The sequence below is a fragment of the Panthera pardus genome, unplaced genomic scaffold, assembly GCF_024362965.1.
Source record: "Panthera pardus isolate Hobbes unplaced genomic scaffold, ASM2436296v1 HiC_scaffold_20, whole genome shotgun sequence".
Lineage (NCBI taxonomy): Eukaryota > Metazoa > Chordata > Mammalia > Carnivora > Felidae > Panthera > Panthera pardus.
This window is the reverse complement of record NW_026526766.1, coordinates 60,983,402-61,009,341: the sequence shown is the minus strand read 5'-3', so window position 1 is coordinate 61,009,341 and position 25,940 is coordinate 60,983,402. Positions and strand designations below refer to the sequence as shown.

Here is a 25,940-nt window from a genome sequence, read left to right as displayed (position 1 = left end):
AGCCTGACCATCTCCAAGGCAGGAGAGCTCAGATCCCAGGCAGGCTGCTTCAGCTCTCTGAACAGCTCTAAATGGTGGAAATTTCTTCCATATATGAAACAAAAAACAAAACAGAGCACTTCAGAGATCTGAATCTAGTGTGCAGGCCATTTGCTGGAAGCTTCTGGGTATGTCCTAGTTCAGCTTCCAGAAGGGTTTTGAATGGCTCTGGTCCTGGATCCCAGAGCTACACCAAGCTTTCTGACCTTGCCCTTTCATCTACTTCCCCAGTAGGCCTGGGACTGATTGTGAGAGGCCCAGAGGGAAAGGCACTGAAAGGAGAAGGTCATGACGTTTATTGCTAAGACTGCTGGGCAGACCCTTTTAGAAACTAGGGGTCGCAGAGTAATTCTAGCCTTGCATTCCTGCCACTTTGGTCAGCAGCCAAAATAAAAGTCCTTCCATAGTCTTGCTTTCTCCCACACTTCCTCCCTCAAAACCCATCCCTCGTTCCCGGCCTTTGTGCTGTGCCCTCTGGAATAACACATTCTGTGGCATGTGTCCAGGAGCGGTCCTTTCCCTCCTCGATGTCACCTCAGGAGTAGCTGTCCTCTCATCAGCATAGAGCTGGGAGGGCTGGTGCAGACCCTGTGCCCAAGTCTCCAGAAAAGAAAAATATTTCAAACGATCTCAAACCAAAGGGCATGCAAATGAGCCCTGTGTGGCGAGGCGGGAGGTGGTCGGTGTTTCTCTCGCACATCTGCACTGTCTCTCAGGTCTGAATGAGACCCGGCACCAAGCCTCTCTGTGGCCCAGCCCCAAGTGCCACCATGTTGGCACTCTTCTGCTCCTCCAGAGTCCACCCGGTTGGGCACAGCTTGCAGTGAAGTACAACATCCGGACTGCTCCACGCAGTCCCTGCCCGTCTCTGGACCTTCTTCTCCATTTCACCATCCCCTTCCTGCCCCATTTTGAAGAGAACAGACTCCAAGCTCGCAACATCCCCCAATTTCCTCCTTTTTATTCATCCTTGTTTTGCCTGTATCACCATGCTGGATAGAGGTCCAGGTCAAGCACACCACCCCTTCCAACTGAGACAAGACTTCCCCTGCAGCCCTCCTAGCAGCAGCCCTTAGCATGGGGAGGGGGCTACAGCATGCTGCTCACTCACCGCGACCACCTCCAGGCCACCAGACTTGTAGTCTCACATACAAACTCTGTCCTCCCCCCTCCCATGTATCTGCAGACTGTAGCACCTGAGGCAAGAGGCCCTCTGGTCTCATCATCTTCCAACCAGTGGGTTTCTGGTGGCCACACCCAAGGGCAGTCACAGGAGGGTGGTGTCCCCATACCAGGGGACACCTAGGAAAGGTGCAGAGGTGAGCACAGGGCTTCCCTGCCATGCCTCCAATCCCACCTATCTCCACTTCTCTTTCCTTAAAAAAATACATAGAGAACTGTCTGGAATGATGGCTGTTTCTGAATGGTGGGACTGGGGGCTTTGGTGCCCTTACGTCTATATTTCTCTAAGTGCCAGAACATTTTTTATGACGAACACACTATCATTTTTATGAAGACAAGAATGTTTCAACAGTCAAATGTTAAAAGGGTGATTCTGTGGATGGTTGTAGTTTTGGTAAAGTTACAGCGATGTCCCGTTTCCTTCTCCATTCTTTTTATTTATCATCCAAATGTTCTAAAAATACAGATTAATTTAGAATTTATAAAATGTTATTTTAAAAATCCTTCAGCCACTGCCCTAACTTCTCCCCTTCACGGCTGAGCTTTTGGTAGGGTTACCTACACACGCCTCTCTTTCCTCACCTCACCTCCCATTTATTCCTCAAGCAGAGGGAATCTCGTTGGCATCCCCTCACGCTCCAGAAATGCTTTTCTCTGGCTTCTAACTTTGGAGAACACCATTTAGTTCTTTTGATGGACCTCCTGGAAGCATGTGACGCGGCTGGCTTTTACCTTGTTCGGCATTCTTTCTTCCTCTCTGGCTACGGCTTCTATTTGTTCTCACGTTTCTTCCATCAGTTCCTTTTGCTTCTGCTCCTCACAGTCCAAACTCTCCTCAGGGTGCAGATTCTCTTTTGGGAATCCTAGCGCCCTCCCTCACCATTGCCAGGGCTCGGTTGAAGACTCCCAGATCTGTATCTCCAGATAAGGCCCCTTATCTGCCTCCCTCCGGGTGGCCTCCACTCAGGTCTCCTACAGGTGCCCGCACTCACTGGGCCCCGGATGAGGTCCTGCCTGACAAGTAGCAGCACTACAGGAAACCCATTTCTGGTGGCTTGTTTTTCGAAAATGTCCCCACAACGCTCGCTAAAAAGAGTGGCCTTAGGTCCCCTTCAATCTCCTTCTCTTGGCTGCCGTTGATCTGGCTGGGAGTGGGCAATTAGCCCAAGAGGACCCATGTAGACTACCTCTCCCCAGACTCTGAATGGGGTGAGGTAGCACTGGGCTCTGCAGCTGCAAGATCACATGGAGCGGAGGCCAGGATCAGCGCCATGGCAACCCAAAGTGGTGTGTGCGAGCTTTGTGGATGTAACCTACATCTGCGCGTTGGGGTGGGGGCGGAAGGGAGGCGGGAAGAAAGACCCTTGCAGGAGCTGGTCTGTAGAGGGAGAGGAGCAGACTAATAGCAGGGACAAGAGTCCACAGACCCAGTTGTACTTCCTGCAATTGAGTGCCAGGAGGTTCCTGCAATTATCTGAACAAAATCTTCACGTAAGCTAGTGAAGGAAAAGAGTCAGAATTTTAATTCTGGTAACAAATGATCCTTGGGAAGGAAACCAGCACCACTCAATTACCCAAGCAGAAACCTGGGCATCATTCCTGATTTCCCTCATCCTTGCTGCCCCGTATCCATACCAGTGACCAAATCTGTCACTCTCCTATCTCTTTAATTTCTCTCCAATCTTCCTACTTTTCTACATGTTCACTGCTGTGATCCTGGTTCAGATAAAACAACAGCCACCTAACTGTCTTTGGGCCCCTGGTCCTGTTCCCTCCAATTCATTTGTACACTGTAACCAAGATAATTTTCTCAAATGCCAATCTTATAGACCCTTTTCTTGTTTAAGACCCTCCAGTGGCTGCCCAGTGCCCACTGGAAAAGTCAAAGTCCTTAGCTTGGCTTACCAGCTCTCGATGACAAGTCTCTGCCTTCTGCAGACTCACCTTCTCCCTTCTCTACCTTGAGCTCTGCTTCTTCGGCCAGACTGACATACTTAAAACTACACAAAAGCACACTTCTCTCTCTTGCCTCCCTCTGTTCCAAATCCCCTCTGCCTCAAATGCCCGCTCTCTTCCCCCCACCTGGGTCTCTCCTTCTCTCAGCTCTCCTTTAGGCCTTAGTGTAGAGGTCACCCCCTCTAAAGATGCCAAAATTCTTTGATGTTCCTCACACCCCCAGCCCCCTGTGTTGGCCTCGCCCCAATGACTTACCACATTACTGTAACTACCTGTTTTTTTGTTTGCCCCTCTCTCTAGTCTAGATGCACCTTGAGGGTGGGAACTATGTACCACGCACGGGGCCTAGCACACAGTAGACACATAGCTCAACATCTGCGGGATAAATGCATGAATTGTACTTACTGCAGGCCTCTGGTAATTGACACTTGACAGAGACATCAGTGGAGGCTGTGGCTGATGGGGCTGTTATGGGAAAGACCAAAACAAACAGTCCTGAATAAGCATTCAAACTGTTCTTCAGAGTACACGGAGGTTCAAGAGTGATGTCTCTTGAATAGATACTTTAAATAGCTTGCCATTGTTTTGGGGGCCGCTCTTAATTGCCAAGAATTTCATGTCCCCATGCAGAAATGATCCTCAGAAAGGGAGGGGACATTCTCAAATCTTTTACAGAGAACACTAAACCAAGGAAGAGGAAGACCCATGTTTCATAGTCAACACATTCACTTAATGGAACAGTCAACTCTTCAGAGCCTCGGTTTCCTCAGCTGCAGAATGGGGATGACAAGGCCTGCCTCAAAGGGTTGCTGTGGGGCTGAAAAAGGGACAATGGAAGCTGCAAATGTTCTCAGGCAAAGAAGTCTCAGAGTGCAAAAACTAAAGGGCTCTTCTAGATTGCTTATGCCGGCCATCATTTCACAGGTAAATAAACTGAGGCTGAGAGTGGGCAAGCCTCTTGCCCAAGAGGATTCAGCTATGATGTGGAAACAGCAGCTCTCCTGCCTCTGGGTCCAGTTCTTCCTCTGCTCTACTAACGAGAACATTCTGTTGGCACTTGGCAATCTCTGGGCTTCCACCAGATACTAAACCATGCAGAGCTGGCTGGCCAGAGCTTGGAGAGCTTGGTTCTGGACAGCAAGGGGGAATCAGAAGCTGCTGCTGCTGAGGGAGGGAGCGAGAAGTCAGGCAGGGCAACCACTCACATTGCTGGAGAGCGCAGGAGGCGGCGGGCTGTCCTCGGGAATGGGGATCAGTTCTCCCAGCTTAAGGAAAACAGGACATCGAAAATGAGACATCAGCTAGAAACTGTTGGGCTATTTTCAAAACAGAAAAATGGCGCTTCCAGGGGTCGGTTGTTATTTTTAAGAGGGGATTTGGAGGCATTTTGTTAAGAGAAGCTTAAAAATTACCTGCAATTTCTTCCACCCATCTCGGACACGAATAAAGAAGTCTGTGCTGTCCCTCAGGTAGATGAACGTCCCTTCGATAACCAAATGTGCTTTCTGCAGCATATCATCCATGCTGCTAAATGCCGTAACCTGTCAGGAAATTTTAAATTCCAGACAGTGCAGTCACCATTAGAGCGGTGGTACCATCTGAAAAATCGGCCTTTGCAAATGCAAATAGGCGCCATCCCCCGAGAGCCAATGAAAAGGCTCACTGTGCCTTAGAGAGACATGTACCTTGGTTAATAACCAAATGATATTCTTTTCGAGGAAACGAAAACATGAGTTGGCTTAGAACATAAATCGAAACTGTAATAAATAAATGAGAACAGAAAGATAACATTCCGTGAGCGCAAAGACATTAAAAAGCTGTAAACAGAGTTATCTTTGTGGAGTCTTGGCATTAGCGAAGTCGCGGGTCAGCTCTGCCACTTCCTTTGTGTGAGCCGCTTAGCAGCACTGACATTAATTGCGTTTACCTCATGCTACTCCTTAAAGAGTTTCAAGTTTGTTTTCATTTGGAATAAGAAAGGCAAGCCAATGAGCGATGCCAGTTAAGTTTTGAATCCGTTTTGCCCAGCTGGGTAGTTGTAACATTAAGTACATGATAGAAAATCACGGTCCGCAATTTCTCTGTCTAGGAAATGGCCGAAGATTAGACATCCATCTTGGCAAATCCAGGAGCAGACAGAGAAGCTGCAGAAATCTATCAAAAAGCATCAAGTCTTAAAGAAATTATCAGGCCAAGAGAGCTTTTACCTTTCGTTTCAACTGAGAAAGGTTATAAAAAATTAATTTTCACCTAGCCTTGAAAATAATGACTCTGTGCAGCAAGATGGCTCGGAAATCCCCCAAAGGCGCCAGATATCAAAATTCCGTCGTCTGCTGGACGGTTTTTTCATCTGGCAGCCAAATTTTCCAGTTAAATCCAGCCAAGATCCAAGAGCATTCCCAGGACTCCTGACATCCTTGTGAGGTATTTGTCCCTCTTCCTGTGCATCATAATAGGGTCTGAGTGCTACCTACCCCTGCGCCAGTGGTGTGTAGGGTAATGAATGTGCAAGAGCCATCCTCTGGCAGGAGAGAGAAGGCTGAATTGCCCAGGGCCAATCGGACCAGCACAGGACCTGCTGCCATATTGTTTCTACTCTCGTGCTTATGTTTTTTGATGTAATACAATCGGTTCCTGTTACAGTCTAGTGAATTAAGGATCAGGAGCGTGGAACCAAAATCATCAATGGTTTTGTAGTCTGTATCTTTTTACTTAATAAGTCACCTACAGAGGTAATACATGCCCTCCGAATGTGGAGTTGTACCGATTCTATTGCCATGGAGGCCTAATTCTTACATAAGAAGTGTGCTGGCCCCTAAACGCTACAGCTGAAGTTCTAAGTAAATCCACCCAGAGCAGAAGAGAGAATACACATTGATAATAACACTGACCAGGTTTCTGGATCCGGGAAGCCCTGGCTGTCCTGGAGGGCCGGGTGGGCCTGGAAGGGCCACAGCTAAGACAAAGCAGAAAAGACAAGTTACAAAAAAAGCACACTCTCTGAAAAGTGCCTCAGATGTCTGCTGGTCACTGAGGGGAGTGTTCACCACCTTATTCGGAGCTCTGCACTTTGCAACTGCATCTTGTAGGAGGCTGGGACTCTGCCACATTGGCAGGTTTGGGAAAGATCTGGGGTTCTTGACTGTAGCCTTGCAGGAAGCCACGCTAGGACTTCTGGGTTTTGTAAGTGAATAAATTATTGGTGCTTCTGTTGTTTATATAGGTCAGTCTGCGCTGAGTTTCCAAATATGTCCTGACTCACGCAAGTTACTTCACCCTAGAGACAAGCCAGTAACTGCTACACAGAGGCCAGCAGGCTCAGAAAGAGGAAGAAAGGTGCTGGGGCTGCAGGAGGGCGGGGTAGTGCAGCGACAGTTTAGTCACCTGTGAAATGTAAACAAGCGTTTCTCCTTCACTGGGCTGAGGTGAGAACCGAGAAAAGATACACACTACATAGCACCCAACCAGGGGCTCTCAGCGTTTGAAGAGTCAGTGCCCTCTTCCCCTAGAACAATGCACATGGCTGTGCTCTCCTTCTACCTCTGTAACCTCCCAAAATCTGCAAAGCTCTTGGCAGTGAAGGATGTTTTCACAAGTCCCAGTAAAATTACTGTACGAGATTTTCCAAGTCACGTAAGCAGGTCTGCAGTTCTGGCACAGGACCTGAAAATCATGACATAGGTGGTGAACGTCTAGTGAGGGGAGGGTCAGAGGACTTGGATTTGGACCCCAGCCTCGTCTCCCACTAGGATTTGTGACCTCGAGCAAGTCTCTAACCTCTCTGAGCCTCAGTGTCTTCATCCATGAAATGAGTTTTATAGTAATATCCATTTCCTCTCCCTCCCGGGGTTGCTGTGAAGATTAAATGGGATAATTGGTATGAGAGCATTTTGTAAACTGTGGGTTGTGGGCATTACGTGAGGGGCAGTCCTTCAGCGGAGCGAGGAGCTGTGGGCAGCATCCCATACAGAGCTGCTATGAACAACCGATTCTCCACGTCCTGTAATATCCTTCCCCCTCCTGCAACTCCTGCTCATCCTTCAAGGTTATGTTGGCACCTGTGGTTTTATCTGCCTAGCACCTTCCTTTTTTGTGGGACTAGTACCCTCACCCTCTCTTGAGATCTTCCCCATCCCCTCTACCACCATTTGGATTCAGGAGGCACTGCCTCGTTGTTATGTGACCGCACCTTCTGGCCACAGGTGACTGGCCCAAGATTGGGTATCTGGGCCAGGATGGGTTAGACAGAATTCGATCCTATGTCCTCCACCCCAGGACCTCACAAACTAACACCAAGAAGGAAGGCCAAGATTTCTAGCTGATTGTAGAAGCTCTGAGTTGTCAGTAACCATATTTCCCATCATGCAAAGGATGTGGTCTGTGGTGAAGAAGCACGAAGTTAGCATACAGAGAGAAGCCATGACAAGAGATGGCCAGAGAATCCTCACAGGGGTTGAGTTCCTGGTTCCGGCTGTGCCTGAGGTCCTGCTGCATGCCAGCCCCTCCCATAAGTTAATGATTCACCTCCTTCACGTCCAATAAATCTCCCTTTTGCTTAAGCTAGTTGGAGTTACATTTCCTTTTTTTAAAAAAAATTTTAATGTTTTATTTATTTTTGAGAAAGAGACAGAGACAGAGTACTAGCAGGGGAGGGGCAGAGAGAGAAAGAGAGGGAGACACAGAATCCAAAGCAGGCTCCAGGCTCCCAGCTGTCAGCACAGAGCCTGATGTGGGGCTCGAACTCATGAACCCTGAGATCGTGACCTGAGCCAAAGTTGGATGCTTAACTGAGCCACCCAAATGGCCCCTACCCATTTTTTATTTGAGGAAGTGAGGTAGCTATGGGTAAGGAGAGTTTTTATAGAGTTAGAATCAGTGCTGGTCCTCAAGTCCCTTAAGGGCCAGGCATTGACAAAGCAGTCAAGGAGTTTCCACCCACACATGAAAAGATGTTCCACATCATTAGACCTCAGGGAAAGGCACCGCAGGATATCACTGCACGTGAATGAGTGATGGCTGGAATAAACAATATAGGGCAATAATAAGTGTTGGTGAAAAGAGGAAAGCCTCGAAGCTTTGTGCACTGCCAGTGGGAATGCAAAAATGGCACAGCCACTTTGGAAAGCAGGTCAGCAGTTCCTCAAACAATGAACCAGAGTGAACATACATTCTTCCACCCAGCAATTCCACTCCTGGGTAAATACCCAGGAGAGCTGCAAACATATGTCCACACAAAGACTTGTGCATGAATGTTTACAGCAGCGTTATTCTTTTTTTTTTTAATTTTTAAGTTTATGTATTTTCGAGAGAGAGAGAATGGGGCAGGGGTAGAGAGAGAGGGAGAGAGGAGCCTGATGCGGGGCTCAGACTCACAAACCATGAGATTATGACCTGAGCCGAAACCAATAGTCAGACACTTAACCAACTGAGCCACCCAGGCATCCCTACAGTATTATTATTAATAGCCAACAAGTGGAAACGACCCAAATGTCCACCAACTGATGAATGGATAAACAAAACGTACTATGTCCACACAGTGGAAGATTATTAAGCCATAACAAGGAACAAAGTACTGACACATAATACATCATGGAGGATGCTGAGTGGAAGAAGCCAGACACAAAAGGCCACACATTGTTATTCTCTCATTGATAGGACATGTCTAGAGTAGGCAAATCCTGAGAGATAAAAAGTAAATCTTCAGGTGCCCATGTCTGGGGGGGAGGAGAGAAAGAGGACTGAATGCTAGTTGGTGCAGGGTGTCTTTCTGGGGTGATGAAAATGTTCTGGAATTAGAGAGAGGTGATGGCTGCATAACCTTGTGAATACATTAAAAACCACTGAACTGTACACTTTAAATGGGTGAATTTATGGCATGTGAATTACACATCAATTTTTTTAAAAAAGGAAAGAAAGAAAGCTCCAACCTGGAAATAGCTCTCTGTCATACAGTGTGGCTCTGACATGCCTGCCCAATGTGGTGACCCTGAGCTCAACAGCAGGGACGGCATTCACAGTACTAACCTGCTCCGAGGATAGCTGGTGGTCCTGGTGGCCCTGGGGGGCCCGGTGGCCCAGGTGAACCAGGTCTTCCAAAGCCAGGAGGCCCAGGCAGGCCAGGAGCACCAGGGGGTCCCTGGGGCCCGACGACAGTCTCCCCTTTCTGCCCCTGTCAAGGCAAGAGCATAGTAACAGAAGAGAGAAAGCAACTGTAAGTCCCAGTAATCACTGTAAGTCCCAGCTCTTCTTTGTGTGAGGATGTTTGTAAAAAGTCAATAAATACAAGCTATTGCTATCATTATCCTCCAATCTGGGCACAACTCAGGTGTAAGACCTAAAGAACAGCAACCCAGTCATTATGTTCAATGTCACTGCATACAACCCCAGAGAGCCCTGGAGTCGGGAGGGTCCAGACTTTGCATTTCACAGATTAAGAAACCCAGGCACAGAGAGGGGTTAGGGCTTGTCCAAAGTGTCAAAGCAAATTAGCAGCAGAGGTAGAAGGAGAATCCTGGTCTCCTGGCTTTGCTGGAGTCTGCCCTCATGGTGAGCTCTGCCCGGGACCAGGGTTTGCTTCTGGTTCTTGAGGGTCATGATCTGGTCATAATCTCACTGGAGACAACTTGAATTTCTCTTGTGAGCTGGAGAAACCTGGCGTCCTAAGAAGACCAAGCCTATCTAGGGGCTCCTTCTTTCGTGAGATTTCAGAAGAATCAAATAGCCCCTCTAAAAATATCTCCCTCACCTTCCATTCTGCCTTTATTATCTGATATGTTCACCGTTAGTTAGTAACTCCTTGGGTTGAGCAAATTTTCCACCGTTGACATGAATAAGGCAGCGTGGTTAATGACCTGGAAGTTACCTGAATGCATATGGCCATGGCCAGCTCCCTTTCCTCCATGGTCCTCAGCCAACATCCCTATTGGTAAGTAAATACGAGGGAGAGAGGCCGATGCCCAACTCATACCTCCAGCTTGTGGTGCTGTGACAGACCCTTGATTCTCCAACTGCCTAGTCCCACTGGGGGGCATCAAAGGAAGGCTGTGACTCACTGAGGAAAATGGCGAGGAAAAATCACTACTTACAACCAGGCCGGGACTTCCTGGTAGTCCTGGAGGCCCTGACACAAAGAAGTCACCATGAGAGTCTCCTTTTTCTCCTTTGATCCCCCTGTCTCCGTTCTCCCCCTGCAAGCAGAGAACATTCAATAAGAGTAAGGCGAACCAGTGCATACCGTGAGCTCGAGAACTTGGAAACACAGGCCAAATGTCTGGTAGAGAGATACTCACCTTCAAACTGTTTAGAAGGTATCTCAGGTAAGTCGGGTCCACTGGAGGGCCTGAAAAAAGAAGTGCTGTGTATAATTCACCACCGTAATCTCAGAAATTCAAAAATAAACTCTCCAAGTTGGCATCCATCATTATTCCCCAGTGGAAGTGCCCCCACATTGGTTTAGCTAACAGAGTGGGCACTGGCCTTGGAGGTAGAAACGAGTCCTTGGCTGGGCCCCACAACCCAGACACTGTGGGATCCTAAGCGTGTCACTGGCCCTCTTTGGGCCTTGCTTTGCACGGGAACTTCTGGTCTCTTTTGACAGTGTTCCATCTTGGACCCATGATTGGGTCTCTCTAGAACTCCATGGAGCTTGTGGTCAGGGTGGTAATATAATCCGTCTTACTTTCTAGCTCAGCTGGGTTTCTCAGGAACAGAAATCAAAGGCAAGATCCAGAACAAGAGATAAAATACCTGGTGGTCCCTGGGCCCCCTGGTCGCCTTTTTCTCCTTTTGAGCCGGGAAGACCCCAGGATCCTTTTTCTCCTTTAACACCTGCCATCAAATACACATATATTTTATATATAAAAAAAAAATACTGCGGAAAATCACCTTCATTCTATATAAAACGTTTCTGTGACAAGTTTTCAAATTGAGCCCTTTTAGCAAAGTCCACTCAATAAACAAAGGCCTATTGAGGGTATGAAATCATTTGCTAAATTATGGGGAGGGCAGAGGTAGATACATCAGGTGCAATTCCTGACCTTCAAAAGCTCGGTCTCTGTGGGAAGATGGACATGGTGAAGGGTAATGTGAAGCAGGAGGCAGTAAGTGCTGTCTCTAAGGTGCCAGCAATGCACAGTGGGGGCCCAGCAGAAGCTACAGTTAACTCTGTCTCAGACAACTTCGTGCACACAGCCTGAGGGCTCAACACCCAGTCAGGCCTCCAGTCCCATCTCATCTGTGTGTGTGTGTGTGTGTGTGGCATGGTGGGATAGGGGAGGAGGGGAACCTTCCAGGTTCCCTCAGAGGACCATAAGGGTGCGAAGTATTCCATGCACAAAGTTGGAAGGATGCCAACTGTGGACCCCACCACCACCCCTCAGGATTTGTGAGAAGCATTCTCTCTCTCTCCAACTCTTTTATAGCGGGGGAGAGGCACGGAGGGAACCTTCCAGAAGTTCAGCATTGGGAAAGGGAAGCAATCCCCTTTCCCCACTTTGATGGGTGGGGTAGACACTAGATTTCCGAATTCCCAGTTCCCAAGAGATGTGACAGATCGACCCAGCAGTGCTCTCGGGCCGAGAGATGGGGTTTGGGTGCTCAAGCTTCCCGGCACGGGAGGAGTGTGAGTACCAGAGGCCCAATGCCACCAGCTGGGGGTCCCCTGGGAGATGCAATCACAGGGCCAGGGCGGCAGTGCCTCCACCCTCCCTGGTGAGATCACAGGAGTGGTGAAGCCCAGAGAAGGGGATGGTGAGCTCGATCACCACCACCGATGTGGCTGCTTATCTCACGGAGCGGGAGTAACAACCACCAGTAAGTAGCAGGATACAGGCTCACCAGGGGCTGTCCTGTCCAGAAAGGTCTCTTCCCTCCCCTGTCTCCCAGAGTGGCCCCGTGGGGATGGGGGAACCACCAGGGATCTGAGACAGCAAATCCAGCTCTACCCCGCCTCCCCAAGGTCCCCCTTGCACCAGGGGCAGGGGGAGCCTTGAACTGGATCTGAGCATGGAGGGTGGAAACAGTCTGGACCTTGTAACCAAAACCAACAGAAAACCCACGGGGCCAGATATCATCAGGAAGACCACAGCCTGGCGGGCCATGGACAACAGAACAGAGCCAGAGGTCAGTATTGGGGAAAAAATGACTTTTCCCTGTTTAAACTGCAAGTGCTCAGACCTCTCAGTCTGAGGGACACACAGAGGGAGAGAGGGTGTGGGGACAGGGGACCAGAGCGACTGCTCCCCTGCAGACTCCTGTCTCCTGGCCTATGCCCCTTGCTGACATTTACTAATCGGATACCTAGAGCCAGCGCCTCTCACACTTTCCTGTGCAGACACAGTAGGGGACTTAAAGTGCAGCCTCTGATTCAGCGGGTCTGCAGTGGATCTTACACTTGATCTTAGCCCAAAGGCCCGAGAAGCGATTGAGACGCTGCATTTCTAACACGCCTCCAGGAGATGGTAATGCTGCTGGTCCAAAAACACTTTGAAGCAAAGGTCTTCTGAGCTCCCATAGCCCTTCCCTGTATTAGTTCTTGGTATATTACATTAGAATGATTTTTAAAATAGTTCTATCTAAGGGAGTCTAAGGGCCCGGGTGGCAAGAATGGCGTAGGATTCATCTGCCCAGTGCACGGGATAGATTCACGCACTATGGTCTTGGTGGATGCTTTATGAACAAATTAACAAATAAACAGCCAACCTGAGTACTTCCTGCTGGCTGGAAGTCCCAGCCACGATGTATAGAATATACAGATGTGTGACAAAACCAAAGAGAGGTGCCCAGTCCCACAGCGCTGGCTCAGCTACCCCTGATCCCACCACATGCAGCCAGATCTTCCCCACCATGAGTCTTAGGTCCAGCACTGGGAGTGGAGACCACCTTCTGCAGAGCTACAAGGGTCTGGAAAAGGGTCCCACAGAAACAGAAGGTGAAGAAGAGAAGCTGTACCATGAAAGGTGATGAGTTCTGAATTCCCAGGATGAGTGGTATCAACCTGGAGAGAGAGAAAGGCAAGGTCATAAGGTGCCAACCGTGTCCTGGTGTTTGCATCCACAGGCAGCCGCCACTGTCCCCTGTCCCAGGGGTGTGTGGTAGGAGGCACGATGTCACGGAGTCAGGCCTTTCTTTGGCTCTGGAACCCCCAGAAGCCCAGGAGCCCTCATTGCACAGGCATCCCAGGCCTTCAACTGGGGGGGGACCATTATGCAGCCAGCGGGGGGAGATGAGACCTACTGGTTGAACAACCATGCAAAGGGAAAGCCCAAAGCTGCAAGACAACAAATCCCGACGGTGTTGATTTAGCCAACCGAGAACGCTCTTGGCCTGCTCTCTTATCATTTAGGATTGATTCATGTGAGAGGTCAAGCATCCCAGTGAGTGACGACCCAGGTGTGAGGCTACACAGCCATTAGCTTTGCTACGGTGTATAACCAAGGATATGTGTAATGAACAGGAGCTGATAACGGTAGTGGTAATGAATAAGGGGGGGTTATCATTTGGTTGGAAGGGCTATTCTAGACTCCCCATTAAGTGCCAGGGGTCTGGCATCTAAGTTGTCCTAGATAATATTCCTTCCCAGTTCATTTCCAGATTCCTGCATTGTCTTTTCTATAGAACAGAGCCACTGGAGACCCTGCTTTTAATACCCAACTTCCCCTTTTCCCAGTTGATATGTGGAATCAAAATGATCCCTCTGGCACCAGGATCCTCCTACTTTTGGGTGGAGGGTCACAAGTTGCTCAGGGGTCACCCAGAGAAGATGGGGGGAACAGATGAGAATCCCCCAGAAAAGACATTTCAAAGTTAAGGATGTAGGCTGGAGTGGCCAGCTGGTATCCTGTGGCTATGCTGATAGGGTTCCTCCGCTCCCCATGTGGCTAGAAATCATGGTGGTGTCAGGAAGGGGCCGAAATTAGAAGGGGCTTATAGAATGATGGACGTGACAGAAAGCATTTGTTTTTCAAGTGTCCGTTTCAAGAGCTGATCAGGAAATGTCCATGCCTAAGCCCCATGGTGTCCAGCCAGGCAATGTGAAATCAAAAGCTCACCAAAAATGGTCTGAGCTCATCTTTGGTTTCTTTTCTGTGATCTCATGACCCCAAAGGTTGTGGCCACTGGAAAGGGTCCTAGCACAGGTCGTGGTAATTGCAGTACATTTTTAGAACACTCTCACATTTGCTAAGTGCTGTCCCATGACACCTGCAATCATGTTAGCGGAGAGGGGCTTTGGGCACAAACTCTCCGGGAATCTCGAGCAGACCCTTTGCCTCTCTGGGCTGCCGGTTTCTCCTTCTGTATGATAAGGAGGAGGAATGCAGTCATATCTCAGGAGCGTCCCTCCAGTACTGACATTTTATGTTTCCCTTCAGGCGATCGGTGTAAACATGACCTGGCTTGATGTCGTCCTCACATAGACCAGCAGGCCCCCTGGACGTCTTAGTGGGTCATATCATCTGCATTCTATGCCAGAGTTCCCGGGCCCTGGGCTGCAGACTTGGGTGCCTCAAAGTTTCGACATGGACAGAACTCAGCCAAACTGCGTCATCTTAAAGCCTCTGACCCGAGCCTCAACACCACACCCAACAAGCATCAATTATGCCACTTCAAGGAACCTTTCTAAATTGTAATTTGCAAACTTCTGAGAACAGAGGCCACGCCCGTCTAGTTCACCCCTGCATCTCCAGGGCCTAGCAGAGTACTTGGCTCTCAGTAAGTCCTCAATAAATACTTGTTGCACAAATGAGGAAATGGTCACGTACAGCTCTGTGACCAATGCCCGTGCACAGGGACAGGCCCACTCTCCCTGGGCTTCCCCAAAGAAATGGGCAAGACCTCAGGGACAGTGCCACTGCCTAGCTGGGGTGACCGGGCACGTGCCTGACCCCTTGGAATCACAGTGCCTAGTGGTCAGGGGACCCGAGGGATGACCCCAGTTCCGTCAGTACTGAAACCTTGGACAACTCTGTGAGCTTGTCCCAGTCCCAGTTTGCTTCCTCACTATAAAGTGGGAGGGAGAGTCCTTCCTCTCAGCGTTGTATGCTGTTCAACATACCAGATGGGAAGGGACAGCACACATTCACTTATAGGTTTTAGCCAAAAGTTCCTAACGCAAAGAACACTGATTGGAATTGCTTTATTTTCCTATCTGTATTTTTAAGGGGGTTATTTTACTTCTTACTATTTGCTCCAAATGTGAAGCTAATGTGGTTATAATAACAAAAGACATTGCTTTTTGATTGCATTAAAAGAAACACTCTGCCAGTGTGTGCACCTTTTAGAAGATCCAGTATGTGTCATTGCCATGGTCTGTTATCTGGGAGCTTCTAGCGACCTACTTAAGGGTCTATATGTAAGTGATAGGAGACATCAAAGAGAACACTGATGGACTGAAGGGGTTCAACACAAAGACGGATCGTCTTCTCTGAGTCGCTTTCTATGCCAACATCTGCTCCTCAGGGCAGTGACTGTATACTACTTACCGGCGTTTTGCAGTGTGGCCGGACTGGTATTGGGAAGACAGCCTGCAGGAAGTGAGAACAAGAGAAGTGAGGCCATCAGGACGCCTGACTCCAGCTTAGGCCAGTCTGGGGCCTACTCCCCACTAGCCCCTGAAGGTCTCCCTCCCCCGCCCTACCCAGCTTACTCCTTTGATGTTGATCACAGCTCCAGGGGGTCCAGGGGGCCCTGGAGGACCAGGTAAGCCAGGTGGGCCCTGAAGGGAGAAAAAGGCCATTCCTGAGTTGAGGTTATTGTGAGTGCAGGGCGGCTGCGGGATACTTCCTCCAGGAATGGGGAAAGAAGACCCTCTAAAGTCGCCTACTTCTCCCACAGGGAAGCCTGACACTTGGAAACAGCACGTCAACATCCATGACCCCATTGCATCTTTACGGCCACCCATGGAAGAGGCAGAGGAGCAAGCACTATCCCTGGTTTGTGAATGGAGACAGAGGCCAAGAGAGGGGAAGTGACCTGCTCAAAGCCACACAGCTGGAACCCAGATTCTGCCTCCCAGAGAAGGGCTCAGCCAACACGGAGCCCACCACCTCTCTACCAGCACATCCCTGCTATGGAGGGGCAGGTGGCGTGGGGACCGGAGGGTCCCTCACCTGATACGGTACCTTAGAGAGTGCCTCATAAATGCAAAAATAAATGCAAAACTCTTGTTCACTAGCAGCATTCTTTTCTTTTTTCTTTTCTTTTCTTTAATATTTATTTATTTTAAGACAGAGAGTGTGTGAGTGGGAGAGGAGCAGAGAGAGAGAATCCCAAGCTTGCTCCACAGAGTGGCATTATTGTCAAAGCCAGGTCAGCGGCCTTAATGCTGTGCAATGTCTTTTCCTCCAAGCCCGGATCTCAAGCAGGACCTTGCAGCAGGACGGGTGAGGCTCTGACCACAGGTATGAGGAGTCCAGCCCGCTTGGAAGCTGCACGGATCCTCCTAAGTGAAGGCACGAGTGCCTGCTTTACCTAGTAGCCGCAGCGTGCTTGAGGAGTGTGAGCCAGTCCTCACTTGCCTGTCTGATTTCTGGACATGCAGAGCAGAGACAGGATGGTGCAAACAAAAGTAGACTTTGTAGAGAGTCTGGTACATAGTAGGTACTCAAGAAACACTGGCGTCCTTATTGTAGACCCTGGACCCTGCTGATGCCCCCAGTGTCTGCCACCTTGTGAGGCTCTGCCTAAGTAGCTGACCTACCTTTGATATGCACTCACAAACATGTGCTGAGCCCCTAGAGGAGTGATATCCCTGGGACCGTGTACAACGGGAAGATGGGGTATTACCCCAGCATCAGGAGCCTGGGATGTGAGACCAGATTTCCTGAGCATACCCAGATCGCTCTCCCACCCTTCCTCTTGGGTCGGGACAAGGAAGCTTATGTTCCACTAAGGAGCTTTCAGTGGCAGAGACCCTCCTGAGAGTGGGCTGGAGGACAGGGATGGGCTGGAGGATCTTTGGAAGTGGCAATGGAGGAAGGAGACAAACATTCCTGAAGATTCTGTCTGCAAGCCCCACTCACTGGACCCGGTACTCTCTTAGCCGCCCCCCCCCCACCCCCATGGACACTGGACTCAGGGCTCTGTCCCCAGGTAGTGGGGGGCTGGGGCACTGGTCATCTCACTCACCGGCATCATGACCCCTCGGTCTCCCTTGGCGCCCTTGAGGCCATTCAGTCCCGGACGACCCTGCAACCCACAGGAGATGCCTTAGTAAACCCACTGACCGCCAGCTGGCCCAGCCCACGTGTCCTCCCCTCACATCCAGTCTGAGGAACAGCGACACCTACGGGTCGTCCGGGGAGGCCAAACTCTCCTTTGTGTCCTGGTGGTCCTTTGGGCCCCTAGAGGCAAAACAAGTATCAGATTAGAAAAGAAGAGAAAGTCAAGGGCCAGGGCGATGAGGGGCACTGGCCTGCCTTCATGATAGTGGTGAGGATGAATCACTGGGCAGGGAGGAGGGAGGACAACGGGCAATTATGAAGTATGCACCTGCCTGGAACCTTGACTCCCAACCTCTCTGCTCTCAGCTGGGACCACCAATTCAACCCCTTTTGCACTCCATGGCCTCCTGCAGGCTGTACCCCACCCAAGACTCTGGACCCCACCCTCTCAGTCAGGGCTAAGGAAGGAGCAAGAGGCAGTAGCTCAGGGCCACAGCCCCCTGGTAGCTAGGTACTGGGGTAGCTTAGAAGACGGACCTCTGCCCTAGGTCTTACGTCCCAGTCGGAATAACGCAGCCCTGCTTCGCCTCTCATGCTAGCCCAGCCTGAGAACCTGCTCCGGGATTTGGCTCCTGCCTTGCTCCCACCTGTCTCTCAGGACCAGAGTCTTGGCCTGGCACCTCAATTCTTCAGGTGAGTCTTTGACCTGTGGACCCTTATTCATTCCAGTGCTGGCTTTCTATGTCTTCATGCTTCTAGAGCCACTGCCCTGTTCCACTCTCCTGCAGGAACCCTTATGCCTTCTGGCATCCAGGATATGTACAATGCACACTACCTCTTCCCAGAACACCCTCTGCCTCCAGTCTACACTTTCCTACTTCTGTAGCTGGGTCTGCCCCGTCCTCCCAGGGGAATGACTAGTTTAAGCCTGGGGTCTCCAAGTCCCTTCTTCCTGCTGACATTAACAGATATAGCCATGCCCTGGAAAATGGCAAATAAAGCTGAGTTAAAACGGGCTCTGTATGTAAAGTACCCAGCCCACAATAGTCCTAAAGATAGAAAAGCAAGAACAGAAGGAGTAACAGGGCACAGGCCACTTGGTGGTATGTTCTAGTGCAGAGCTCTTCTCAAACGTCAGTGTGCCCAGGCGCCACCTGGGATCTTGTCACAACGCAGACCCAGCAGGTCCAGGGTGCGGCCTAAGGCTCTGCATATCTAACAAGCTCCCAGGTGATGCTGATGATGCTGATCCAGGAGCCACGAGTAACAAGGCTCTAGGGAGCTTGTAAAGGTGCTGTAAGCTATACCAGTCATGAGGGCCACAAGTAGCCCATATGACATCATCATGCGAAGGAGAAGAAGGTCTCCCATGCTGTCTGAGCTTGGCAAGCTGTGCACACACTGGGCTTTGGTTGGAACAAGTGACATGGCCATCTGAAGCGGCGTGCTGGCCACCATTGCTAACTCCTGGAATATTTCCACGGTACTGGATGTTGGTAAGTGATTCACCAGTGGTTAGCACCATACTCCCCCAGTCTGTCTTAGCCCACGGTTTCTCCTCTGCAGGGCACCCATTCTGCCCGACTGAAGGGGCCAAAGGCCTCAGAAGGTCCTTTGAGGGATGCAACTTGGAGGTTATGGGCCATTCGTCAAGGACATGTGTCTGTGAGGTCCCTTCTCCTCAGGCCTGAGGTCCAGCTTCAACCAAACAAACCCCATGTACAAATCTCCAGGCCAAAATGCTTTAGAAGAAATGTTTACTGGGGTCAGTGGGGAAAACCTGGATATAGACTCCAACAGGCTTGGCTCAAATCCCCAGTGTACCACTTACAAGCTGTGTGACAGCAGGCAAGTTACTCACTCTCTTTGACCTCCATTTCCTGGTCTATAAACTGGGAATTCTGATACCCCTTAGAGCAGTGAGTCTGACATGAGATGGTCTGTGTGAAGTATCAGTACAGCGTCTGACCCACAGTGGACATTTTACGCCTGAATTTTGTTGTTGTTGTTCTTGGGGAGGACTCTATGACAGAGAGGTTTGCAGTTCATTCTTGAGAGAACTGGGAGCTTAAAAACCATTCAGCAGCCCAAATGGGTTACAGATTCCTAGAGCAAGTAAGCCAAGAAGGGCCCTATCATATCATCTAGTACTAACTTGATACCTTTAACTGTACCTCTACCCTCTGTAAGATGGGAAAACAGAAGCCTAGACAGAAATGGACTTGCCCAAGGCCTCATAGACACTAGGTCCAAGAAACAAGAGAGACTTTCTGGGGTTCCTCTGAGGGGTTCCTTGGACAATGGCAATCTTCAGCTAGCAAGCATGTGGTATACCCGCGAGTGGTCGGCACCAGTCGATTCTCCTCTCCTTCCTTGACACACAGCCAACCTATACTTCTGAGTTCTGGCCAGTGGAATGTGCTAAAAGTGATGTTCATCATCCTTCATGACCTCTTTCCCCTCCCCAGCCTCAGCCTGCAGAGCTGGAAGATGCCAGTGTGGCTTGGGAAACCACCAGACGGCAGAGTCCCAGGATAAAAGTATCCTGGGTCCCTGAATCACTGCTTGGGGTAGATGCCCACCTAGGAACAACGACCATGGGCTTGGCAAGAGTGAGAAGCTGCTTCTGTGCTAACCCACTGAGATTTTCACTGGACTACAATTAGCATACCCTAATCCACATACATTTGCCACACCCTTGCTATTTTCACAACTTGACAACTCAATCTAACGCAGCCAAAGTATGAGAAATGCTTCAAGCCCCCCAGTCCAGCCCCAGCTGAGAGATGGTCTGGCTTACCATTGGTCCGGGGGCTCCATGCACACCAGGTTCACCCTAAAGCAGGGAGATACAAACTCGTCATTCAGAGGAACACAGTCGGTGCCAGGAACAAACATGGGGCGTTGAAGCGGATGTGTGCCTTCAGGGTCTGGTGACATGATTACCTTTCTCCCCTGCAGCCGTTCCAGAGGAATGTCCCCGGTGAGGATGGCACCTGGCTCTCCCTTCTCTCCCTGCAATTCAGAGAACCTTTCAATGAAATCGGGTCTCTTCCTCACGGCCTCATCCAGAGGCTCCCTTGGGTCTGTGGTCCTGCAGCCCCAATCCCGTACCTGCCGTCCCGCTGATCGGACATGACCTGTCCCTGGAGAACAAACTGCAGGGGCCTCCTACCTGAGCACTCGCTCTCTGGGTTACTCCCTCAACACACAAGTCCAGGTGGGCGTCCTGCAAGCCTCAAGGGCTCCCACACCGATGGATCTACATCCTCACCCCCCGACCTTCCAGGAACCAGCCTGACAAGGTCCTCCCCACCTCTTACTACACAGCACCCCTCTGAGAACCTCTGGCTCCTAATTTACTTGGTGGCTTGCCTCCCTAACAATCCTTATTCTTGTTAAAACGCCTGCAATTGGGAAAGAGACAAAAGTATGAACATTAGAGGCCTCTCTCAACACAGAGGCCTCGTGTCTCCATGTGGAACTCTGTCCCCAGACTCCAGGATCCTGTGCAAACCTGAGCAGACAAAGCTATCTCAGATGCTGGGGAACTGGGGAGATGGGTAGCCAGGTGGCCAATCTTGCCCTAGATCCCGTCCTCAGCAGAGCCATCTACTTATCCCAGGAGGCTTCCTAGAAGATATGTGTGCACAGAGAAGGCCAGGTGGAGGGACCTTCCATATCACTCTAACACTCTGGCTCCAAACTTCAGCGCTGGCCCCTGAGGTGCTAGGCTGGACCACACTAAAGTCCCCCTTCAACGGGGCCAGAAGCAGCCGGGACAGCAGTGCCAAAGCAAGCAGAGCGGCCTCTTCCCTCCGTCCCCCTGAGCCCACACCTCATATTTGGATCTTACCACTGCACTGGCGAGGAAAGGCAGTCCTGAGCACGGCAGCAGTAAGAAGGACAAGCACAGAAGCATTAGAGGCAGAGCGAGAGAAAGTGCGTTTGCTGCGAGGGCTGGAGCAGAGCTGGCTGGGCGCCCATCCCAGTTTTCAAGGTGGTAGGAAATTAGCGGTGGCGACGGCACGTAGGTCCCTCTAAAAATAGTGTTTAAAGCAAGAGCCACTCTGGTTCGACCAGGCCTCCTCCCAAGCCACAGCGGCGGCTTGTCAAAGGCCCAAGGCAGCAAAAAGCATCCCAAGACATCACCCCACATGGTGCCAAATGCAGACCCCTTTGCTCAGCCTTTGAACTCCCTACGCCCTAAAATTATGGTCCAACAGACACTGGAGCCTCTGCTGGGGGGCCAGTGTGGAATGGTGGGGGGAGAACAAAAAGACAGAAGCTTAATGCTCCCTCCTTTTGGAGACATACCCACCCTCTGTGCCTCTCAAGGAAGGATCAGGGGCCTTGCATAGACCACTGTTACAGCAACGGCCATGCTTTCTGTTGGCTAACTGCATGTCTGTTCCTCATGTCTTACTTCTATATCCCTAGTGCCTACTATAGGAACCCGGCTGGCACATCCTTAGGAATGGATATAAGATGGATGAGTACACAAATGGATAGATGAATTCGTGACCCAATCCAGAGTCTTTGCAATCTGTGTATAGATGTTACTCTCCCCCTTATCTATAAAAACCAACCAGGAAGTTAATTCTAAGAGGCAAATACGGAAGGATAGAAAGGTCCGTTCCATGTCTTGGGAGTTCCCGGGATATTCTTTGCATGTTAAATACTTATTCCAAAGATTTTGGACCAAGACTGCCATCCAAATGCAGAATGCTCAACTTATAATTTCTAAATACTAGCATCTATTGTACTGATTAATTTTATGTTCCTTTATCCAATAAATGTCTTGGGTGCCATTTGTGCACCGGATCCTATGCTAAGTACTGGGACCATAGAGAAGAAACTGGCATGTGGCCCTGCCCTCAGGGAGCACACACTCTAATGGGGGTGCCCAACAGGTCGCTAGATAAAGCATGGCACATGGGACTATGATGAGAATCAATGTCCCCACCATGACCCACCTTCACCTTGGAGGGCCACTTAGATCATAAAAGTTAACAGCTGTGGAGTGGCTGCTACTAAATATGGAGTTTCTTTTTGGCACGAAAATGTTCAAGAATTGGGAAGTGGTGATGGCTGTACAACCTTGTGAATATACTAAAAATCACTGAACTCTACAATTTAAAGGAATGGATTTTGCGGCATGTGAATTATATCTCAGAAAACCTTTTTAAAGTTAAAAGCTACTTTCAGCCAATTTGAAATATTTAGCAAATTCTGGAGCATGATCCCACTAAATACCTGGGTCCCTCTTACCTGTTCTCCTTTTAGTCCTGGAAATCCAGGCACACCGGTGTCACCTTTTGGTCCACGAGGGCCCTGAAAGGAATCATCGGAGGGTATTTTGTTGTTTGTTAAGATTAAAATGCTTTAGGGGTGCCTGGGCGGCTCAGTTGGTTAAGTGTCCAACTCTTGGTTTCAGCTCAGGTCATCTCACGGTTCATGAGTTCAAGCCTTGCATCAGGCTCTGCACTGACAGCATGGAGCCTGCTTTGGATTCTCTCTCTCCCTCTCTCTCTGCCCCTCCCCAGCTCTCTCTCTTTCTCAAAATAAATAAATAAACTTAAAAAAAAAAAAAAAAAGAGCTTCTTCTGCTGCTAGGAAGAAGTCACAACTAGCCATGACATTTTCTTAATTTTAAGTGATGCAAGAATTGTGGTATGGTGGAAAGACGACAGCACTAAGCGCTAGGAGGCCTAGAGGCCCCTGCCTCTGAACTTTGGCTTCCTCTGAGGGGCCCTACTGAGACAGCCTCGTCCTGCTGCCCCTGCTTACCCCATGGGTCCTCCTGGCCACCCTGTGGCCTGCCTCCACCCACCGTTCATCGCCTGGGACTCCCGCTTCCCGTCTGGCTCCCCACCACATATGGGATGGGATCCAAACGTCCCAGCCTGACACTCAAACCCATCCCAGCCAGCCTCAGCACCTCATCCCCTGCTCCCCATCACACACCCAGGTGAGCCTTTCCCCTTATCCTCTCTGCCCTGCGCACTGCCTCCGCGCTTCCGCCCACGCCCTTCCTGCTGCGGGAATGCCCAGCCACCCCTCTGCAGAGCCAAGTTCTGCACACCCGGCCAGAGGTGACCTCTTCTCAACTCCAACACTATATACCTGTGACAGTGACTCACAGCCAGATGTCTGCCCCAGAAAGGTGTTTCACACTTTACTGCCATGTAGCTTTTCACAAGTCCCTGTGCAGTCTTGTGGGTTAAAGGGGGAGTTACCCACTAGAGCAGTGGCTTTCAAACATTTGTTATTACTTTTTAGCAATGAAACTCTTTTCATTCCTTTTTTTTTTTTTCAAGTAAAGACTTGAATGAAAGCTCAATATATAAAATATGTCAAATGGAGCTTCTTTATTGCAGGTTGGTGGCCTAGAATCCCACTTTGTGGCCCCCTCTTTACTCCCTAAAGTGGCCCTGGGGGCTCCCGCGGGAACACAGCCCTACTCATATAGAAGAAAACGTGTTCCGGAACATGCCCCTGGTTCGGAGCAGCCAAGCCAGGGCCGGAGCTCAGAGGTCTGGCCTCTCCTCCTCTTAACAAAAGAGGTGTTCTCCATGACTGCCACTCTCTCTCCTGTTCCTGAGGTCTCGTTCACACGTATTGCCAGTGTCATGACAAGATATGCTCCTTTTGCAAAATGTAAAAAGTTCAGGGGCACCTGTGTGGCTCAGTCCATTAAGTGTTCGACTTCAGCTCAGGTCATGATCTCGCAGCTCACGGGCTGGAGCCCCAAGTTGGGCTTGTGCTGACAGCTCAGAGCCTGGAGCCTGGGTTCTGTGTCTCCCTCTCTCTCTGCCCCTCCCCTGCTTGCTCTCTCTCTCTCTCTCTCTCAAAAATAAACATTAAAAAAAATTAAAAAAACAAAATGTAAAAAGCTCAGAAAAACGGAAAGAAACAGAAAGAGAAATCACTTATATTCCATCATCAAGAACAAATTTCTGTCACAGTTTTGTTAAATCTCCTTCATTTGCCTGGAGGCAACGCATACGCTGTTGGCATTAGGACATTTCAGATCTGGAGCGTCTTGGAGAAATTGTGCAGATTTCACGCTGGAGCCTTGAGCGTAAGCACAAGCTCACACTTTTAGACAAAACTGATCACTTTCTATACAGAAATGCATATTCACCTTCCATGGTGGAAGCCACAATAGTGTGCACACAGACTATTAATTGTTGGGCTTCTAGTCTGTGATTGCTCCCCCTCATCCCCCACTGCTCCCATCCTCTCTCTTTAGGACACTGATCTGCGGGGACTGTATACTTGACTCATCCCCTCACATTCATAGGCAGCCAACCACTGGCTCTGGTTTCTGCTGGTACCAGGAGAGAGATTAAGACCCAACCTCCACAAGCTGTTCACAGTACAATCGAGAAAAAAAGACAAGGGTGTGAATAACTTATTAAGGGCAGAAAAGAATCACAGCAGAGGTGAAAATAAAGCCTATGGGACTCAAAGGAGGAAAGGATGGGGGACCTGGGTGGTTCAGTCAGTTAAGCGTCCTGACTCCTAGTTTCGACTCAGGTTCTGATCTCAAGGTTTCATGAGTTCAAGCCCTGCATTGGGCTCCACGCTGACAGTGCGGAGCCTGCTTGGGATTCTCTGTCTCCCTTTCTCTCTGCCCCTTTCCCACTCACGCTCTGTCTCTTTTAAATAAACTTTAAAAAAAAAAAAAAATTAAAAAATTAAAAAAAAAAAAAAAGGAGGAAAGGATCACTCCAGGTGAGGGTCAACCAGGGCAGGTTACATAAACAAGATGGTGTCATAGAGAAGGAGAAGAATGGCATTCCAGGTGGAAGGCACAGAATGAACACAGCCCCAGGGCACAGAGGGAAGATGGCTACTGTGGTACTTACTGGAAATCCCGGCAGCCCAGGTATGCCCTCTGGACCCTGTGACCAAAGATAAAATACCGAAGATAAAATAGGCTGGTTAGCAGCAGCATTTCCAGAGCCAGCAGGAACGCTGTGCCTCAGGGGCCCACCCCCTCCCAGCAGCTCCCAAAGACCCAAGCATGTTCCCACGGTGGAAGGTGTCTCACGATCCATGTTGCAGACGAGGATGTTGAGGCCCAAGAGGGGAAGGGACCGTGCAGAGTCACGCGGCTGGTTAGTGACGGGGCCAGAAACTGTGCCCAGGAGCCCAGAGCCCCCACTGCCACCCCACCCCCATGCAGGACTCTGCATTTGAAGGGTCTGCCTTCTCCTCTGTGAAATCACTTGATACATGTTCTTGGAGAAGCAGCCCCTAATTTCTGAGGCGTGGGCCCAAAGGGTGTGCCGAGGTATTTGGGGGTGGAAGACTCAGTGCTTCTCCCTCAGAGAAGAACAAACAGACAGTGTGCGGTTCACTCCACATTGGCCGGGAATCTTCTTCCTGCCGGCCCAGGTACCCACATGCTCATTAAATGTCTGACTTTGGCAGAATACATAGAGAGACAGACAACTGGAGAGCAACACGTTTCTCAATCCACTGTATATACAGTGGGGTGGGGAAGCAGAAGGGTGCCAGCTGGGACTTGAGTCCCCTCAGGGAGGGATGGGCCTCTGAGTAGGAAAATTCTGGCCCTTCATTAGGAACGAAAAG

General features: G+C 49.9%; 1 protein-coding gene across 2 annotated transcripts in view; it reads right to left on the bottom strand.

Annotated features, from left to right (window-relative positions):
- The window catches only part of COL15A1 (collagen type XV alpha 1 chain), a 108,384-nt gene that overhangs the window by 3,888 nt on the left and 78,556 nt on the right, over nt 1-25,940 (bottom strand). For both annotated transcript variants that reach the window (XM_019454366.2, XM_019454367.2), the window contains 17 exons: nt 25,211-25,246; nt 22,608-22,670; nt 20,283-20,351; nt 20,137-20,172; nt 17,463-17,516; nt 17,302-17,361; nt 15,821-15,889; nt 15,657-15,698; nt 13,126-13,171; nt 10,924-11,004; nt 10,467-10,516; nt 10,263-10,364; nt 9,202-9,346; nt 6,069-6,133; nt 4,590-4,718; nt 4,383-4,442; nt 3,583-3,642 (listed from right to left, as the gene is read on the bottom strand). In XM_019454366.2, the coding sequence (XP_019309911.1) occupies nt 3,583-3,642; nt 4,383-4,442; nt 4,590-4,718; nt 6,069-6,133; nt 9,202-9,346; nt 10,263-10,364; nt 10,467-10,516; nt 10,924-11,004; nt 13,126-13,171; nt 15,657-15,698; nt 15,821-15,889; nt 17,302-17,361; nt 17,463-17,516; nt 20,137-20,172; nt 20,283-20,351; nt 22,608-22,670; nt 25,211-25,246 (1,167 nt within the window). The remainder of the gene's footprint in view (nt 1-3,582; nt 3,643-4,382; nt 4,443-4,589; nt 4,719-6,068; nt 6,134-9,201; nt 9,347-10,262; nt 10,365-10,466; nt 10,517-10,923; nt 11,005-13,125; nt 13,172-15,656; nt 15,699-15,820; nt 15,890-17,301; nt 17,362-17,462; nt 17,517-20,136; nt 20,173-20,282; nt 20,352-22,607; nt 22,671-25,210; nt 25,247-25,940) is intronic.